Consider the following 20,446-nt stretch of genomic DNA (forward strand, 5'->3'; position numbering starts at 1 on the left):
GGCAGCTTGCAGCGCGCACGCACACACACATATAATATATTATATATTATAGATATACACACACATTGTAAAACGTTAAACTTTAAAAAGCTTCCCTATACAGGGCCACCTTCTGATGTTTTCTAAATGTTATATAATTACTCATCTCCTTGACATCTGATGGGAGGGCATTCCACAGGGTGGGCACCACTACCGAGAAGGACCTCTGCCTGGTTCCCTGTAGCTTTGCTTCTTTCAGTGTGGGAACTACTAGAAGGCTCGATCTCAGTGTCCGGGCTGAACGATGGGGGTGGAAACGCTGCTTAAGGCATACAGGGCCGAGGCTTATCATATAGAGAAAATTCCAAAGTCTGGGAGCAGTCACCACCGAGAAGGCCCCCCTCCTACGTCCCCACCTCATGTGTCTGAGAGGGTGGTGGGACCAAGAGACGGGCCTCCCAAAAAGAACTCGAAGCCCAGGCAGGTTTGTATGAGAAAATACAGTCTTTCAGATAGCTTGGATCTAAGCAACATAGGGCTTTATAGATCATAACCAGCACTTTGAATTATGCCCAGAAAAAGACCAGTAGCCTGTGGAGATTTTGTAACAAGGGAGCCGTCTGCTCCAGTGACAAGCGCTGGTCAACCATCTGGCTGTAGCTCTTTGAGCCAGTTGACATTTATGAACACTTTTCAAAGGCAGCCCCATGTAGAGCTCAAATGGGATGAAACTAAGGCATGTGTCACTGTGCCCAAATCAGACATTCCAAGGAATGGGCACAGTTGGTACATAGGCGCCGACTCCATGGGGCTTGAGGGGGCCCGAGCCCCCTCAAAAATTCGTTTGGGGGGGCTCTGCCCCCCCAATAATCTCCGGCGCCCCTCCAGCAGAGCGCCATCGCCGCCCCTCCCCCAGCCCAAAATGCACAGGGAGGGGCGGGCTGCATGCCTCCTGCCCTCCCTCCCGAGCAAAAGCTCCACCCAATTTCCTTTGGAGCTGATTAATAGGCGCAGCACGCTCTCCCCTATTCGCTCACGAGGAGGCGGCGCCACTTTATTTGCATATTGATGAGCTTATTTATTATTCATGAGCTTTCCCGGGCCCCCCCAATATTTTTTATAAGTCCGCGTCCCTGAGTTGGTATGCTAACTTTAACTGTGCAAATGCATTGCTGGCCACTGCATGAATCACTGGTGGATCTGCTCCTGAAGGCCATCTTAGATGTCAGGACCTTCAATTTCTTTCTCACACCCTTTGATGCTTACTAGAGCTTTCTGGATGTCTAAATTGTGTTTCTCCTCAATTTCACATCTTCAATTAACCAGATTAGAATATACTGGGACTCAGGGACACCCAGTTGATTGTCAACAGCTGATCTAGAACAGCTGGCCTAGGGCACCATAGACTCTTTTTGTAGCTGCAACATTTTGAAATCAATTCAAAGTCATGTGATTGAACATTTCTCTCTACAAAAAAATAAAATCGAATCCCTGTACAAAGCCATGAAGCAGCATTTATATGGAGAAGCATTCAGTCATGCAGACCCCATTTGCCATGCAAGATGGTACAGCCCAGATACAGGTTTATCACCTCAATGAGAAGCAGGCCTTAGCCCTACCTTAGGTAAACTATGAACCAGTCCTTGGGATTTGCTGTGTAACTGCCTACATCCCACCCTTCCCACCTTCAAAGAAACTACAGAAAGCTTCTCAAGCATAAAACTGAATGAATACCAGTTCCCTGCATATATGGTATGTTGAAAGCCTCTTTTGGAAAATACTAGAAACCTGTAAACAAGCAAGTGTGGGGGGCTGCGGAGCAATGATTGCACCAAATCCCCCTTTATGCAGGGAAGAAGGGAGTGTAGATCCACATGTGGAAAAGCAAAAAAGCAATCTGCTGCTGTAGATTTCTGAACCAGAGTTCCTACAACGTGAGCAACTCTAGGCTCATGAAGTAACGATGGTGCAAAGAAATGAGATGGCCTAATAATCTACAAGAGAATAACAAGTGTTTCTCCAAAACCGTTAAATGCACAAAAGCCGTTCCAATGGGATTAGATAAAATGACAAGTGTAGTTGCTGTGGTAATATATATAAATCTGCTAGTTCCTCACCGGCATTCAATGAACCACTGGCGGATCTGGTCCTGGAGGCTCTCTTTGATGTCAGGACCTTCAATTTCTTTCACACGCTCTTTGATGCTTACTAGAGCTTTCTGGAAGTCTAATTCATGTTTCTCCTGAAGTTCACATCTTATATTATCCACCTTCTGGGCACGCAGTATTGAAATGCTAGGTTTTTGGAAATGAGGAGGTGGAATCTAAAAAAGAAGCAGGAATAAACATCAAAATAAGTCCCATGTTGTATTCCTGGCTTTATTAACAGTATTATTCTGGTACAGTGGTACCTCCATTTACAAACAGCCCTGTTTACGAATGATTCAGGTTACGAACTTCCGCAAAACCAGAAGTTTACCTCGGTCTACGAACGTTACCTCGGTCTAAGAACGGAAGCCGAATGGTGGAAGGGCACTGGTTGCGGGAGGCCTCATTAGGGAAAGCAAGCCTCGGTTTAAGAACGGTTTCGGTTTAAGAACGGACTTCCAGAATGGGTTAAGTTTGTAAACCGAGTTACCACTGTACTAATATCAGAGGCTTACTAAAATCAGAGAATTATTTCAAGTTCTGTCACAATCAAATGTTATTTCCCAGTTTGTCTTAATATGTTCACTTATGTGTCTTGTTTTGGCTAATAGCCCATTTCCTTCATTCCACTTCTCCTTTCATCTTTAGCATCTGGATTAGGATGAGTTCATAGCCTACAACACTCACTCATGTGACACTGGCAAGTGCTACATAAGAAATGCCTGAATGTGTGAACCACATTGGTATCAGTTATATGGCAAGTCAAGTGGTAAATCAAGCCATGTTCTTTGCTGAGTGGTGGAAGGAAGGCATGCTTTGGGGGTTCTACCACAGTGGAAAGTGCGCCTGTGACTTTTGAGAGCTGCCAACATCTGAGTAGACACTGCTGAGCTAGATGGATCAATGGCTAACTCAGCTCAAGAAAGCTGCAGATGATCAGCTGCAGAGAGTGGATGAGCTGCCACACAGCGTTTCCTTTCTCAATACTATGCTATGAGTGGGACCATCTATCACATTTTTTACTTTAAACAGACATTGTCTCTCATAGTCTATGATAGCACCGTAGGCACTTGAAGTCATCAGAGTTATTTCACAGATTGCTATGGAAGATTGTCTGATTAGTGTGCAGATTAAGCATGTGATCGTCACATTTTCATTCTATAAATGGATGCAGTGTTTCTCATGAGTAAAGGGTACTTCAACCAATTATCACCATAAAAGACACGTCTCCCCATCCTTGAACCACTCCTACCGATATTTTTTACTATCAGTTTCACAGAGATGTTTGGAACTACAACTGGTTGATACAGCACTGACTGAAATGAGTCCAGTATCAAGTTTCCACATTAAAACAGGAGTAAACTGCCTGTACTGTACATCTAAGGATGCATAGTAAATGCTGCTGGATCAATTTATTCCCAGTCTTAACTTAATTTTCTCAACATCTGGAAAGACCTGCTTCTTTAAAAATAAAACAGATAAAATCCCTAAATGTACACAGTGGATAACTATGAATGCTTCATTGTCAATTAGCAATACTGTAGAAAAATGCTTTAAGTGTTGGGTCATGGGACGCTTCATAAAGGCGGGTGAGAAGACTGCTGTTTAACAAATGCAACGTTTATCCATGTCAGAAGGGTGCCTAGGATTTTTAAATTGAATTTCCCAATGTTTGCACTTCCCATTGGTTCTGTTTAATTAGTGAAGTATTGTTTCTAATTTGTTCACTTAAATTTTATGTGCACTGTTTAGTCAGTTGCTTCCTGGCATTTTCTTGCAGCTGGTAAGAGACTGTGAGGAAATCCACTTCCCCTGAGGGGGGAGAACTGTGGTAAAATGGATAAAATAAAAATTAAAAGAGTAAAATGCTTTAATAAAAAAATACTATAGATGTTTCCCATTATTTTAATAGCTTCATCTAAGAAAAAGTAAACCAGCATAGGGAGCAAAAGCTCAGCCTTCTTGCTGCTTTTATTACAACATTTCAAGAAAAGATGTTCATTTTTACCTACTACTGTGACTGTAGATGTTTTGGAAAAATTAATAGTTGAATCCTGTGCTCAACTTCACACTAGCCAGAGTTCTGCATTGGTTCCATGTAGCCTCTGCTGATCCATCTGGACTCCCTGGGGGAGGAGCAGCCTTAGCCTGAGTATTAAACTCGCTCGGATTTCACTCCCAGCCACCCTACCAACTAAAATTACATTCCCCTTCCACTCAGTGCCCAAGAATCAACTTCTGCACTGTCCATCCCACAGCAGAGCATAGGATTTCAATGAAATCTGCTGCACTCAAATCTAAATCCCGTAACAGATGACAGGGAGGATGGCCTCATGTCATACACACAAGTGGGGACTTTGGTGGCAGGAACTATAGTTGAAAAGGCACTTGGCACAAAAAAACTCTATGTACAAATAATCTGGCATCATAATAAATTCAGAGCACTGCCATCACCTCTTCCTAGCTGCTTCCCCCCGCAAGAGCAGTTTTTGCCTTAGGGGAGGAAGATGGATGACTAGTTTAGGGACCACAGCAGAACGGTGGTATATTTTGCTCCTCCTGAATCCATTGCCAGTCATTCAAGGGGGGGGGGGGGGCTTGCATATTCAGTTGCCACTGCTTGGAATAGTTGTCCCATGCCTAGTCCATCTAGCCCAACGTGCTCCCAAAGTTGACAGCAATGCCTGAAGCTAATAATCTTCTGCTGTTGCTTTCTAGTAAATAGTACTGTGTTCAGTTGTCCATTTGCTCAGTTTGGAGCAATGCTATGGGAGCTATTTAAAACAAAATTAAATTCGCAGTATCCAGAATAATTGGATGTCATCAATAAATGTAGCCATTTCACTGCTAAGGAGATCCCATCTCTCCATTATTCCTGCTGCTTCCTGTTCTTTGACCGGTTAGCAATCCATGAGTCTATCCTCGAATTAGCGGTATATACTGTTAATTTGCTCAGGAACCTTTCAGTTTGTTAAAAGTTTTTTGAAAGTCTAAATATGTCTACTGGATCCACGTGGTTGCTGATACTCTCAAAGGACTTAAATTTGAGGCAGGATTTTCCTTTGCAAAAGTGATGCTGATCCTTACTCAGAAAGAAATGTTTTATTGTATATTTGATAAATTTAATAATGTTTACCACCAATTTCCCTAGGACAATAAACTAACTGCCCTGTAATTGTCCATATCTGCCTCTTGATATTTTTTAAAAACATTTACGTTACATTGGCTATTTTTAAATCCTCTAAAACATAAGCCAATTTAACAAGTTGCTTTCTTTTGTTAGACAACCAGTAAATTCACCTTAGATTCCTATTAGAAATCTGTGATGGGTGCTCTCTGGGCCTAGTGACATCGATTTTAATTCATTGGTAAGTCCAATAACTTCTCTTATCACTTTTTCACTCAGTTCCCTAGTCTACACGCATTTGTAATATGCTCCTTAATTTCTGCCCCACTTCTATTAGTTTTGCCAGAATTGTGCTCCTTTCCATTCTCCTGACTTAGACAGGAATTCACTTTTCTGGGAAAAAAATATAGTTCCTTAGACATAGCTTATGAAGCACCCTGGCATTCTTTTGAACTTGTTGGTACTTTCCCTAAATTAAAGCATGCATTTTGAACTTCTACTGCCATGGTTCCAAACAAGGTTCCTGGAGATATCTGTTCCTATTGATGCCTCCCTGCCTTTGAATGTCAGAATTTAAGGGTTAGATTTAAAAAGTATCTTACAATTATTATTTTTATTTTTACTACTGATCAGTGTTGCTCCCATTCAACAGAGTAAGGAGACTGTGGCTGAGGCATCAAATGAAAATGTGGAGGCCAAACTAGAAGTGAGCACAGTATGTGAGGCAGCAGAATGCGTTTCCCTCTTACATGACATGGAAGCTTAAGTAGGCACCTTAACTTAGCCTTTTCCCATGTATTTTGATGCATGAGTGAATTTGTAAGTACCACGTGAAATGAAATTGGCTTTTTGAAATCCTAGAACTGAATTCTTCATCTTCTTCTTAATAACCTGCTTTCATTGTGCCATTTTCAATTGTGCCCCAAGCTTCAGAATGCCTACTAAAATCTGTGCGTAAGCTATTGTGGGTATTCAAACCAAAGCAAACACTTGATCCTTTTGCACTCTACCCATTACGTAGATTTCCTAAACCTGGGAGGTATTGCACCTATGCTTTTCCTTTAGAATTGCCTCATATTTTTACGTTCAAGCTTTTTCCTGGTTGTGCAAATTTCAAATTTGTTAACTCGCCCTATGAGCAGTTACTCATTTAAAAATAAATGTATACGTCTTAGATGCAGGCTGCATATTTAGTAGTATGTGATGGTCATATCAGCAGTAGAATAATACATCTTAATGAAGGTTTCCTATGTGAATAGAAACCATTATGTTTACAAGCTTCCTACAGTTAATGACCCAAAACAGGATAACGAAATTCACATATTTAGCTGGGTCCTCTGTCAGCAATAATATGCCTATTAATAATTGATGTTTCTGTAAAAATAGGCTGCAATGGGCACTTCTCGTGTTTGTCAAATGATAGGACTATATGGCCCATTAACTTAAAATGCTTATCTAATGTTTGATGAGCTTTGTCTTAAACTGTTGTTTAAATTGATAAGGCAAAAGTGGACATTAGCCCATGGAACAAACCATTCCAGCCCATCAGTCACAAAGTATGCTTTGTTCTCGAAAAAACTCCTTATTTTCATTTTTAAAAATGGGAATTCGTTGAATTTCATGCATGATGGTCACAGTTTCGATTCACCTGAAAAATAAAAATAAACTCTGGTGTTGGCCCTAGGAATCTGCAGGTTGGCCGATAATTAACTCAGAGCAACAGTTCTGAATGTAGGGTGCTCAATAATGCAATAAAGAAATATTTTACCAATGTAATATGACAATGAGAGTTCTTGCTAAATTCACTAATGTTGCAATGAAATAGCTGCTTTCTTGATAACGTTCTAGGTGTGCTCTGGGTATGCTGTTAAACCTCTTTTACTAATGTAATCCCCTCATTCAAAGGAGATTACTAAAACAGTGCATGCTCAAAACATGCCACACGCAGGAGCATACCTAGGGGTTGGGCAGCTTGGCTCCTGCCAAAGGCGCAGGCCCAGGGAGGCACAAAAACCGCCCCTCTCCACTCTGGTTCGGAGCCTGCCTGCCTGCCTGTGAACTCCCTGGGCCACTCCACTGCTCTGGGTGCCTTGGCAGAGGAATGAAACAGACAAGGCGGGCGCTGAAACAGCTCCTGGCCAAGGGCACAGGGGAGCCTAGCTATGCCTCTGGCCACATGGGTATCCCAATGGGGAAATGCACACAGTTCCAAAGGTGTTACCCCTTTGATAGATAGGACTCCTTTTTTTGCATGGCGGCAGCCTCTTGCTCACTTTTGGAAAATGCATAATTTAGAACTAGCGGAATGCCTTTTACCAATTTTGTATCTTTTAAGCTGCTTTCACTATTCAGTGGTGCCTCGCAAGACAAAAATAATCCGTTCCGCGAGTCTCTTCGTCTAGCGGTTTTTTCGTCTTGCGAAGCAACCCTATTAGCGGCTTAGCGGAATTAGCGGTTTAGCGGCTATTAAAGGCTTAGCGGCTTAGCGGCTATTAGCGGCTATTAGCAAAAGGGGGGGAGCGAAAAAAATCGCAAGACTCGCAAGACGTTTTCATCTTGCGAAGCAAGCCCATAGGGAAATTCGTCTTGCGAAGCGCAGCGAAAAATGGAAAACCCTTTCGTCTAGTGGGTTTTTCGTCTTGCGAGGCATTCGTCTTGCGGGGCACCACTGTATCACTAGTACAATAAGACAAAACCATATTTCTTGTATGCCTAGCGATTGCTTATCTCCTGAAAAGTAAAAAGGTGCCTTTCCCACTTCCTCCCTCTCAAAAACTGCCTTGTCTCTATGGGAGTTTTAAAAATCTAATTTCACACACACCCAATCCCAATTCCCGCAAAGTGTTGCAGTTTAACACCAACAAGAAAAACCTTGCTAGCCTGCATCAGAAGTCTTATAGTGCTCTATCCTTGTAAAGGATAACTTTTTCTTCTTTTCCAGGCTTGTGCTGCTAAGCTATACAGAGCAAAGGGGCTTAGGACTGGGGTTGGCTGTCACACCTGAACATGGTGCAGTTTGAGGACAAGAAGATTCCTAAATTTGGAATGCAATGTGAATCTCCTCCTCCTCTTTCTTTAAGGAACAGGTTTCCCCAGAATTTCATTCCTCTATGTCCTCTGGATTCCAAAGGTCCTGGTCCAGTTTATTTGACACAAGTTTTTTTTCAGGGAGCATTCTACTTTTTTGTGAAATGAAAAACCAGCAGATATATAAACAACGGTTATTTTAGAGTATAAAAAGGATGTAAAGTAGTCAAAGTTTGGATTAATGAGATCAGTAACACAACAAGGAACTCGAGAGAGTAACTGCAGAAAATAAAGCCAAAATGGCATTTTCAGATATGCTTAATGAAACAGACATCTGACACCCCTGAGCTATCTTATTTTCCCATTTGCAGGAGCTGAAGAATATTCACGCTCTACTTATTTATAGAGCTTGAAGTTTTGCTATAAGGAATCTAATTATTTCTTTGACCACAGTTTATATTATTTATAATGAAAGCCATTCTATGGAGAGATTTACTTTTCTAACTAGCTGAAGCACAAGAGGAAATAAAATACATTATTCAAGCCATGTAATTAAATAAATATATATAAGATATACATTAAAAGAGACAGAGAGGAAAAGTTACTGATGGTCAAATTATGTCCTTTCACATGAAAAAGCTGCATTTAAGTACATTCTAAAAGTGATTAAGAAAATAGTATTTTTATATATGGCCATCCATAGCTCAGTTAGTCAAGAAGGGCTTGACTTTTTCCTGGACTTGAAACAGCACTTGGATTGCTGCATCTTTTCTGGGCAGCCACTCTAGGACTGTCTGCATGTCACACAAGGCAGACAGGAAATCATGTTTCCATGTACATGAGCTAACAGCAAAATATCTGACCTGCATGCAACTAACACCACTCATCCAAAACTTGTCTCTCCTCTCCACTGGCAAGGAATAAGGCCCTCCTACATGTTGAGGGCTGCTCTTGAGTGTTGAAGGTCTTGGGCTGGCTGGAAATGGCTTCTTCATGATGCCAGCAAGAAAACCATGCAGGCTTTTAACAAGGGAGAAAGGCAGAGAGAAGCAAGGAAGAAAAGTGACGTGAGAGATGGAGGAAAACAAGATTAAGAAATGGGGAACGTGAGGACATAGTTTGACCCTGACTCCTGGAGCAGCAAGGACAGAAAAACTGTGGGGGGAGCTCTCTCCCACGCAAGGAATAACGATGGCCTGATTTGTATAGCCCGGCCTCCTAGAGCAGGAGAAGCAACCCAGATAAGAATATCTTCCTCCCCCATAGGAAAAATTAGTCATTCTTACTAGACACATCAGTATTTGTTTGAGGATAAGTTTAAAACAACAGAGGACCATGTGCAATTCATGTAACTCTGAATGCGTAAGAAAAGCAAGCCCTGCAAATAATTTTATAGTATTAAAAAAAATATGCTGGTACAATCATATATCAAAGGGGGCTTGACCACTACCTGCTGCCCTACCCCACATGAACACCAACACGAACGTGTATGAGACCTACCAGGTTCCCCAAGTGTTCATGGAAGAGAACATAATCTTAAAGAGGATCACAACCAGGACTTATGAATAACAAAAGGCCATTTTTATTCTGAATTAATCCCACCCATACTCTCTTTACTGGATATTAATTGACTGGCAAGACACTAAGTGATTTAAATCTAGCATATCTAGACTAGCATCCACTTCCCTGGATCATCAAAGGGCCTTCTTGGCAGTGGCGCCCTCCCTTCAGATGTCAAGGAGATAAAGAATTAGACAACATTCAGAGGGCATCTGAAAGCAGCCTGTATCAGGAGGTTTTTAATGCATGATATTTTTATTATGTTTTTAGGTATGATGTAAGCTGCCCAGAGTGGCTGGGGAAACCCAGCCTGATGGGCAGAGTACAAATATTTAATTAATTAATTATTATTTAGCAGGACACATTCCTTTACCAATGGGAAGGCATCAGCCTATGGTTTAAAGGAGTCATCTTCCTTTTCCCACCCTGGTTCCTTGCAATTACATATGTGTGGGGAGTGAGACACTGTTGATAGAAATTGTGTTAATGCTAAGTATCTTTCTTTCTCACACATTTAGAGAGTATTTTTCGCCACTCTTTGAATATTTTTCAGAAACCCATTAGGCAGAGGAAGCTTTCTTTAAATGTTGGGCAGTGATAATAATAATAAATAACAACAACAATATCCAAATCATTTCTAGTGGGTGGCAGGGGTGTATGACTATGAGAAGTACCATTGATCCGACTTTTGATATGCTCTTCAATCACATCAATGTCATTTACAAGATTGGTTTGGAATAAATAGCACATTAAAACCTGCTTGTAATTTTTATTCTTAACCTCATTTCTGTAGGTATAGCGTATGGGAGAAGTACCCATGCAAGGATTCCCATGGGGTTCAATAGGAGCCAATGTGGTGTAGTGGTTAAGAGTGGTAGTCTCGTAATCTGGTGAACCGGGTTCGATTCCCCGCTCCTCCACATGCAGCTGCTGGGTGACCTTGGGCCAGTCACACTTCTCTGAAGTCTCTCAGCCCCACTCACCTCACAGAGTGTTTGTTGTGGGGGAGGAAGGGAAAGGAGATTGTTAGCCGCTTAGAGACTCCTTCGGGTAGTGATAAAGCGGGATATCAAATCCAAACTCTTCTCCTCTTTTTTCCTCGCTCTCACACGCACTAGGAGTACACTATTGGTATCAGGCCAGTGACTTTGCTGTGTTCTTTTTGGCCCCTGCCAAACAGCTTTAATCTGTTTTAGTCTATTCTATTGCAGTTTTAAATTATGGCTGTAAAAATTTTTAGAGATAATTTTATTGTTTTACCTTTTAAAAATTCCATTGCGATGTTTTCTCCTACAACAAGTGGTATACCATGGTTAAGAAATAAATGGATGAAGTGTGGGGAATGAGCAGCCCCTTCCCCCGAGATGCAAGATGTTTCTGCCCTGGGGCAACAAAGTGTGGGTTCTACTAAGCGCTATGGGAAACCTCCCTGAGTGCTACCTCCGGAAGTGACAGAAAGACAGGCAAAACATAGCAAGGACTGTGCACTTGCACAGATATCAAAGGAAATTGCAATATTTATTAACTCTAAAGAGTCATATTCAGTACTGGTGTGGGAGAGAAGCTACTCTATCATCAATGTTAGGTGATGACTTAAGGAGCAGCAGTGCCGCTGACCACCCCACACTTCTCTCCTTATTTGCCACTTAGTGGTAGTAGTGATATACTACATTCACCCCCGACCCAAATTATCACTTTTCTGTTCTTATTTTGGTTAGGTATACAGGATACAGTATTCGTAATGACAACTGGGAACTGTTTTGATGTAGACATTTATTTTTGTTAGCAGGTAACCTTTATAACACAGAGTTTTAGAACACCCATTTGATAGCATCTAAAATCTGGAATTATTTAAAATGGCAAATTGGAAGGAAAGGTACATGAAGACTCACCATCCCTAGAAATACCATTTCTTCTTCTCTGAGTTTCAAACTTTTCTTCCACTGGGCATATCCACGCCAAAGCTGAATTTGGAATACAAACCTAATGAGATTAATTGCCCTTTTTACAACTTCCTGCACAGCAGCAAGGGGAAAAACAAATAGAGGAAGGAAAAAACAGACTCCAAATCTAGCAATGTATCATTAACAGTTACCATCTGGGGGTTTTGGCATTGGGTCTTAATCTTTCCTGCTTTGTTTGTAGTGTAATTTGGATGTGATAATTCTGTGAATTCATTTGGAATTTGTATGATTTATCTTTTAACCCATTTTAATCCTTTATTTCTCTCTGTCTTTTCAAATAATTTTGCACAACACTATGCACACAAATGCTATGTAAAGAAATGACTTAATCATTGAAGCTGCATCCTTTTTTCACAAAAATACTTTTCAAATGCAGAAGTAATGTAAGAAGGGATATGTACAGTTGTAAGAATTGAAGGAAATTCTTAAGCTTTCATCAAAAAGTGTTTTACGATCATAGGGTAACATCCAACTAATTCATACTCAGGGTAGACACATTCAAATTAATAATTTCCTACAATGAGTCTGCTCCAAGGATAAATAACATCACCCATACATATTTACATAGAGTCATGTTGTTGAGAAACATGTGCTGGTCATATAATCTAATATGAAACGAATGCTCCTTTGATTGACATCAAGAACCCTGCTGGACAATTTTCCCATAACACATTTTCTGCAAATATGAGGGTTGGATTTATATTTTTAAATGAAAACTAGAATGATTTTCGATCTTCTACCAAGAGCCCGTGGGTTTTCCAGCTGTTTCAGGGGCTGCATGTGCTCCACAGGGCTGTGGTTGCCCAATCTTCTAGGCATAAAAAAATCTGTTTGCCATTTAATGTCTTAGGAAGCTTACTCCTTCAATACTATCACTAGTTTTTCATTTAAAAACAAAGACAACTCAGCTTTCATTTGAAATATTCCCAGTCGGGTGGGGGGGCCTACAAGGAAGATTAGAAGACATGAATCCTGATGGCTTCAAGTACCATCCCCTGAATGCATTCAGTGACACGACTTCTTACAAATATTACAATATTACGATATATCTTTCTTTATATCTTATAGTTTACCTGATATATTTGTTTACTAAAAATTGTAAAGTGAGCAGAATATTTTTGGCAATTTACAATTCTTCCCTATTGTTGTAAGTGCCCCTATCCTGCCAAAGATGCCATTTTTATCAGAGAAACAAACAGCTCACCAAACAGCTGTTTGGAAACGTCACAGCAGATTTCAGTATTGTAGAATCCATTGTCTTGGAGTTGTTGTTTCCCCCAGTTCCTCCTGGCTCAATCAACTGAGCCAGGAAGAACAGAAAACTACAGTGCCTGGGTGTGTCAAAGCATACTCTGGAGCATGGAACGTGTGCAGAGGAGGGCAACTAGGATGATCAAGGGTCTAATAGCCAAGCCTTATGAGGAACAGTTGAAGGAGCGGGGTATGTTTTGCCTGGGAAAGAGGAGCCTGAGAGGCGATATTATAGCCATCTTCAAATCTCTGAAGGGCTGTCACATGGAAAGTGGAGCAAGCTTGCTTTCTCCTGCCCTGGAAGGTAGGACTCAATCCAATGGCTTCAAGTTAGAAGAAAGGAGAGTCCGACTAAACATCTGGAAGAAGTTTCTGACAGTAAGAGCTGTTCCACAGTGGAACGGTCTCCCTCAGGAGGTTGTGGATTCTCCTTCCTTGAAGGTTTTTAAGCAGAGCTTGGTTGACCATCTGTCAGGGCTCTTTAGCTATGATTCCTGGATTGCAGGGGGTTGGACTAGATGAGTTGTAATCCCAAAAAAGATTGCAAACTGGGACACGCACTTCCGGGTTTGACGTGTTTGTAATCCAAGACGTATGCAAGCCAAGGTACCACTGTATGAGAAATTGTGTTGGGAAAAATGGAACTCCACAGCGCCATCTGGTGTCACAGTGTTATAATGCATAAACAACACATATAAAACACTTTTTCTTTACCAATCTAGCAAAGTCCTATGATTCTATGGTCACCCTCCAGCACCACAGTTGTGCGGTGGCAGCTTCCAGAAAGATCTTGCAGGAGTTCCACAAGACCTCACCAGAAGCTGCTGCCTCCACAGCCACACAACCCTGGTAAGGGAGGTGGTACCACATTTGAGGAGCAGGAAGAAGTAATGACAGCAGGAGGCTATTGGCAGCAGAATAAGGGATTATCACAGATCCAGGCTTTCCAAGCTTTTTCTTACAGAACTTTCATAAAAAACCCTGAGCTTTCTCCAAGAGACCTCTAAAAACATCTCAGAAAAACCAAGTCAATTAACAAAGCATGCCAGGATTAGAAGAGATTGTGGATTACTAGTTTAAATATAGATTATTCTCTTTTTTCCAAAGGCAACTAAACATGCATTCCATTTTCATAGCAATAAATCTCTGATTAAAAAGAAGATATTTTACCTTCTGAATGAATAACACAGCACCATCTATATCTAGGGCTTTCTCACCCGTAAGCCTGGCTAGCCTCTCTCTCTTTTCTTCCAGATAGATTTGCTTCATGAATGTAGCCCGGAGTCGGCCCTGACGAGCCCGCTCAGCTATTTGAATGGTTCTAATAGCTTCTTCTAAGGGCATGAGCTTCACAACTTTTTTCTATAACATAAAATGGAAGCATAGGACAAAAATAAATACATTGTCTTTATCCTGTTCCAATTAAACAACGTTGCTCTTTCCTATTTCTTTGCAGAAATGTGTCAGGTGCACAAAATTGCATCAGAATGCATGTATTTTATACTCCTGCATTTATGCTTCCCACTTTTTCTTTGCTGCTATGGCATCATTCTAGGTATCAGAAGCCATGGGAAGCTTTTCAGCACACCAAAGTCCTTTCAGTGGATGTCAGACACCCTGGAAACATTTCCCGGGTTCTCTAGAACCTATGAAGGCAGGAGGGAGACATGGGAAGAAGTGTCCTTTTGACTCAGATGACAATGTGCACCACAGAACGGCTCTCAAGGCTGTAATGTTTGCCTCAGATTAAAGGCAAATGTTACAAATAAAAAACCCCTAAGGTTCAGAAGAAGGAGGAAGACATTACAAACTTCAGCAATGTCAGTAACTTCTAATACATGTTTTATTAAAATTTACATGCATAAACTTCCTGCTTCTTCCAAACCCCTGTTAGAAAATCTATATATGAGTACACTTATAACTAACAAGAAAAATAATGCATGTGGATTCCAAGGTAATCAGGAATGCGAAATCAGGAAAGTCACCAGGGCCGGATGGACTGCCAGCTTGCTATTACAAGAAAATGGAAGAAGTTATATCTCAACTTTTAAAAGAAGCCATGAACGATATACTAACCAAAGGAAAAATACCGGAGACTTGGAAGGAAGCCAGTACAGAACGCTAATCCCCAAACAGGGGACAGACTTAACACTCATCTCAAACTACAGACCAATTTCATTACTTAATAACGATTACGAACGCTTTGCAGCCATCTTAGCAGAAAGACTAAAAAAGACCCTGAGAGAAATAATCCATGAGGACCAAGCAGGCTTCCTTCCCGGACGACAGATAAATGACAATGTAAGAAACCTTATTAATATACTAGAATACCTAGAAGCTCGAAACGAAAAACCAGCAGTACTTATGCTAGGAGACGCAGAAAAGGCATTTGACAACATCTCTTGGAGCTTTATGAAAACACAAATTATTTAATGGGTCTTGGAGAAACATTTTGCAGAGGAATAGAGGCAATATATTTGGAACAGCGAGTCAAACTTATCATAAATAGCAATATCACAGATAGTTGCAACATAATGAAGGGGACAAGGCAAGGGTGCCCACTGTCCCCACTGCTATTTATTCTAGTATTAGAAACCCTGAATAGGAAAATAATAGAGGACGAGAGGATAAGAGGTATAGTAGTATGGGGGAAATCCTACAAATTAAAATTTGCAGATGACCTCATTATAACCACAGAAAATGCAAAAGAAAGTTTACCAAAACTGTTGGAACTGAAAAACGAATTCAGGCAGGTGGCAGGTTTTAAACTCAATAGCAAAAAACCGAAATTACTGGTAAAAATATGGGGATCCAGGAAAAAAGTGAATTACAAGAAATTTGTGGTTTGGAAATTAGCAAAAAAGTAAAATACCTGGGTATATGGCTCATGACAAAAAATATTAATCTATTTCAGGATAATTTCTGTATTTTTCCGTGTATGACATGCCCCTGTGTATAAGACTACCCCCCCTTTTAACATTATTTTTTAGTAAAAAAATACATGGAAAAGTACGAAACGTTAGAAACTGGAAGGAGATAAAAATGTGTTTGGAGATTTGGAGCAGGTTAAACATCTCCTTTAGGGGAAGAATTTCTACAATAAAAATGAATGTGCTCCCAAAAATCATCTTTCTGTTCCAATCAATTCCAGTGTTCGGGGGGTGCCAGCTGTTTCAAAGATTAGCAGAGGGGCAGCTCAAGATTTATATGGCAGGGTAAAAACCCTGGGATTAAGCACAAACTATTAACTGATGTTAAGGGTGGGGTGTCACTGCCAGATCTGAAACTGTATCATGACGCGGCTTGTCTCTCCTAGATCTGGGAATGGTTGACGCTACAAAACACTGATTTGCTGGATCTGGAATTTGCAGGCTTCTTGAACCACGTGGTTAGGAAATCGTTATATATGGTGTGGGCTAAGGAGAAGGACTTACTAGAGCCAAAACCACCATGGTGGCTATCCCCGACAGAAGCATTCTCGGTAAAGAAAAAAACACCTGAGAGGTAATTGGGCAATTCACCAAAATTTATTGGAAGGAAGAAAAGGAAAATAGGCTAAAATTTAAAGAAATTGGAAGAAATTCGAACCCATTTAACAGATTGGTTGCAATATTTCCAAATGAACAAGACATTCCAAAAAGACAAACAGAAAGGCTTTTCCACAGAACTTTCAAGACTCAAGAAAGATCTAATTCAAAAAACCCCCCAAAAAACCCCAGCTCTCTTAAAATGTACAGACTTCTCCTTGACAGGGAGGTCAAGGAGGAAGAAGTAAAATCAGTTATGGTCCAATGGGCCAGAGATTTTGGTTACAATATCCAAATGGAATCATGGGAAAGGTTATGGAGGGAGGACCTGAAATTCACTGCATGCTATGATTTGAAGGAGAATTTCATGAAAATGCTTTACTGATGGTATCTACACTGTAAAATTGGCCAAAATGTATAAAACCAGGTAAAGCATTCGTTGGAGATGCAGGGAGGTGGAAGGCACGATGATCCACATGTGGTGGAACTGCAAAAAAGAAAAAAAGAAAAAAAGGGGGAATTCTGGGATACAATATATAATGAGCTTAAGAAGATGTTTAAACGTTCCTTCCCTAAGAAGCCTGAAGCCTTTCTGCTGGGTATAATGAGTAATGAAAAAATCCAAAAAATTTAAGGAGAATTTTTATGTATGCAATAGCAGCAGCAAGAATTCTAATGGCAAAAGGATGGAAAGGAGACTCCATTCCTTCCAAATTGGATTGGCAGACCAAAATGCTAGAATATGCAGAGCTAGCAAGAATGACAGCAAGATTCCGAGATGATACAGATCAAATATTTAATAGAGAGTGGGACATTTACAGAGTATAACTAAAAGAGCATTGTAAAAATCTAAATTCTTTGGCAGGCCTGGATTGACTTCTGCATGAAGTAAGAGAATTTTACAAAACCAATACAACTGAAATAACTTAGGAGAGAGAAAGGAAAGTGTATAGTCGAAAATGTAATATAAGAACCACAATGAAAGTCATGTTGGAATTAGTTACCGTATGTATGAATCTAAATTTTTTTTGTAATATGTATCGATTTTGGATTGTTTTTGTTGACTGTTTTGTTTTTAAAATCAATAAAGCATTTTTAAAAAAAGAATTCCAAGGTAATTCACAGCCTGATCTAAACAGGTTATTTTCTAATATTATTTTTGTATTGGACCATTTCCATGGTGCATTATATGAGACAATAAAAGCAACACACTCCTGAATGAAGGGGCTCACCATTTAAATTTACCAGAGGGGGAAATACTAACAGGAATATCTGCCTAGGACGCTGTAATCATGCAACCAACTGACAGCACTCCCCATTCCTGCATCATAATTTTGCTTTGTCTCCATCAACTCAGAAAATAGCAAGCTAACTTTGTTACCTAAAAATCCTAATATCTGCTTTCTGTCCAAATGTCTAGCACTCCTGTAGGGAAAGGTATGCTGTGCAGAGTCAGAAACAGGATGACAGAAGTAAGAGGTGAATGGATCATGGGCCTTCCTTGGGTGCTCCAGAATCTACCACTATCCCTGTATTAAGGGTTGGTCTGATCATGTGGCAGAATAAAAAAGCTATTTTAGGTGGTGTTGGGTGGCATCCATCTGTCTCAAGAGAAAATGGAGTGCACCTCCAGGGGTGAAGTCAAAGCGCTGCATTAGCAGCACCAAAGTGACTGCTCCAGGATGCAGCGTGTATGGAGGTCCTGGGCTGCCCAGATGACAAAACCCCCTCTCAGCCTCTCTGATGGGGTCCAAAAGAAAGCAGAGTAAGACATTTGGCACCAGAATGGCTGCAGGAGTTGGCCTACTAGGTGCCATCCAACTGTCTTAAGGACTCCATTCCAGATTTGTGTCGGATTTGCTCCTTAGCCTTTTCTTCTCCCACAAGTCAGCAGAGATTTAAAATCAGAGCTTTCCTTCTCCTAGAGGGCTACTTTCCCAGGTTGATGAGCCACATCTGCCCCTCACTTCCCTCTACAGCACATGCAGAAACCACCTTCCTGACCACTGGGTCCACTGTTGGTCTCGTCTGCTCAATGCGCCAGAGCCTCTCTTTGCATGTAGCGGAAGTCCTTAACTCACTGAGGGTTTGAGAGGCATCAGCCACCCTCACCTGTTTAGCCGGCCAGTCAAAGGCATTTCCTGGGGTGTGGCTGCTGTCACCTGCTGACAGCTTCCAGGTGCCACAGGTGGGAGCTGAGTGCAGGGTGGGGGTAAAAGGTGAGCAAAGGTGTTCCCCCCACAGAGGCACTACCCCTCCCCTAACACCCCATACACCTCTCAGGAGCAAACTGGAGCATTCCTGGGCCACCGCCTTGCCTGCCTTATTACTGCCTGGTTCTCTCACCAGCTGGTCCTCCTGCTACGGCTGGTATCCCTGGTCACCCAACCTGGGAGGCCTTAGGAGTTGTTACTCAAAGCAATATGTTCTGGGCAAGGTGGCCAAGAGAGTGCATGAAACATCACTGTGGTTTGCCACAGTCACTAAAACTGTGGAAATGTTATAAAAAATTAAATTAAGTTCGACATCTTTTTTTACTAGGTTTAAGCATGAATTCTAGACACTGCACTGATGGCAGTGTAGGCACTCTCCCAGCACCTCTCCCAGAAGGCCTGGCTGCGAGGAAGGATGCTCTTGGCCCTTCCAAGAGTGAGTAAGTGAAGAGCAGGGACTAGAAGAGAAACTGCCTCTGCTATCACCACTAAGGCATCAAATAAACAAGAGTGGAGAAGAGGAACAGGAATAGGAATGGGTCAGCAATGGCAGCGGAGGAAGAAGAGGACAGCAGGAGGTAGAAGCATCTCTTTCAGCAGCCCTGACTGAAGTGATTTCACAGATATACTCACAGGTTCGCCATCATACATCCCAGCATCAAGCATTATCTGAGCAAGGATTTTCTCCCTCTCTTTCAACACCTTTATTTTCTCCTTAATAAAATACCTTGGGATTGGAATTTCAATGTTTTCCTATTGGAGAGGAAAAGTTAATTTTGTAAATCATGCTGGTCATTCAATGGATACAATTTCTCTACAAAACAGTCAAAAGTGCCCAAGTAAACATACATTTCTGGGAATGCTGAATTATGGATGAGCATAAAAGTTGCTATTATTCTGCAATTGTCTTAACTTATTTCAGCAATATATAATCCCAATGAAGGGATTCCTGAATCTGGTTATGTTGCCTTTCAGTTGTCTTATACTGAGAGCTCGGCTATGAAATGGGTTATAAATCAACAAGATAATGTGATATATGAACACTTGAAGATGCTAATAAAAACACAAAAGGTACTGCATCAGGCTGCAGTACAGAAGATAGCTGTTGAGTGTACTTATTCATTACTAATTATTGCATAAGAAATCCTTAAGTGCAACCCACTGTTGGAAAGAGCAACTTATACTAACATAATAGGCTGTAGAATGCCAAAGTTGTATTATTTATATTTGAACGTCACTCACAAATACTATCTTGGTAATCTGCCTTTACAGGTAAAATAAGAAAATGCTGTAACTTCAATATGTTGTCTAGAAATTAGCTAAACAATTTCTTTAATGTGTTGTATTTCTTGCTTGGATAAAGTGCTTACACGGATCAGGGCTAGCCAAAGACACAGATGTGGGTATTTCTGCATGTGGGAGAAGAATGAGACATTTATGGCTTGCTAACCATTAGACCAGGAGATGAACCACTGACAGGCTATTTTCCCTCAAACTACCCTGATGAAGGAGTCTTTTGAAAACTGCTGCTTAGGGGTTCTCGAGGAGCAATTTGAAGGTTCTCAGTAGCCATCTTTTGTAAAGGTAGCTTTGTGTGAAGAATGTAAACATAGCTTATGTGCTGAATTTACAGTTTAACATCTTTTTTTAA

General features: G+C 41.0%; 1 protein-coding gene across 1 annotated transcript in view; it reads right to left on the reverse strand.

Moving 5' to 3' along the window:
- The window catches only part of DRC11 (dynein regulatory complex subunit 11), an 87,121-nt gene that overhangs the window by 64,894 nt on the left and 1,781 nt on the right, over positions 1-20,446 (reverse strand). The window contains exons 3-6 of the mRNA XM_081916736.1: positions 19,429-19,548; positions 14,226-14,417; positions 11,733-11,804; positions 2,097-2,302 (exon numbers count right to left, since the gene is read on the reverse strand). Coding sequence (XP_081772862.1) covers positions 2,097-2,302; positions 11,733-11,804; positions 14,226-14,417; positions 19,429-19,548 — 590 coding nt within the window. The remainder of the gene's footprint in view (positions 1-2,096; positions 2,303-11,732; positions 11,805-14,225; positions 14,418-19,428; positions 19,549-20,446) is intronic.

This window comes from Podarcis melisellensis (genome assembly GCF_964234715.1).
Source record: "Podarcis melisellensis genome assembly, chromosome: 1".
NCBI lineage: Eukaryota > Metazoa > Chordata > Lepidosauria > Squamata > Lacertidae > Podarcis > Podarcis melisellensis.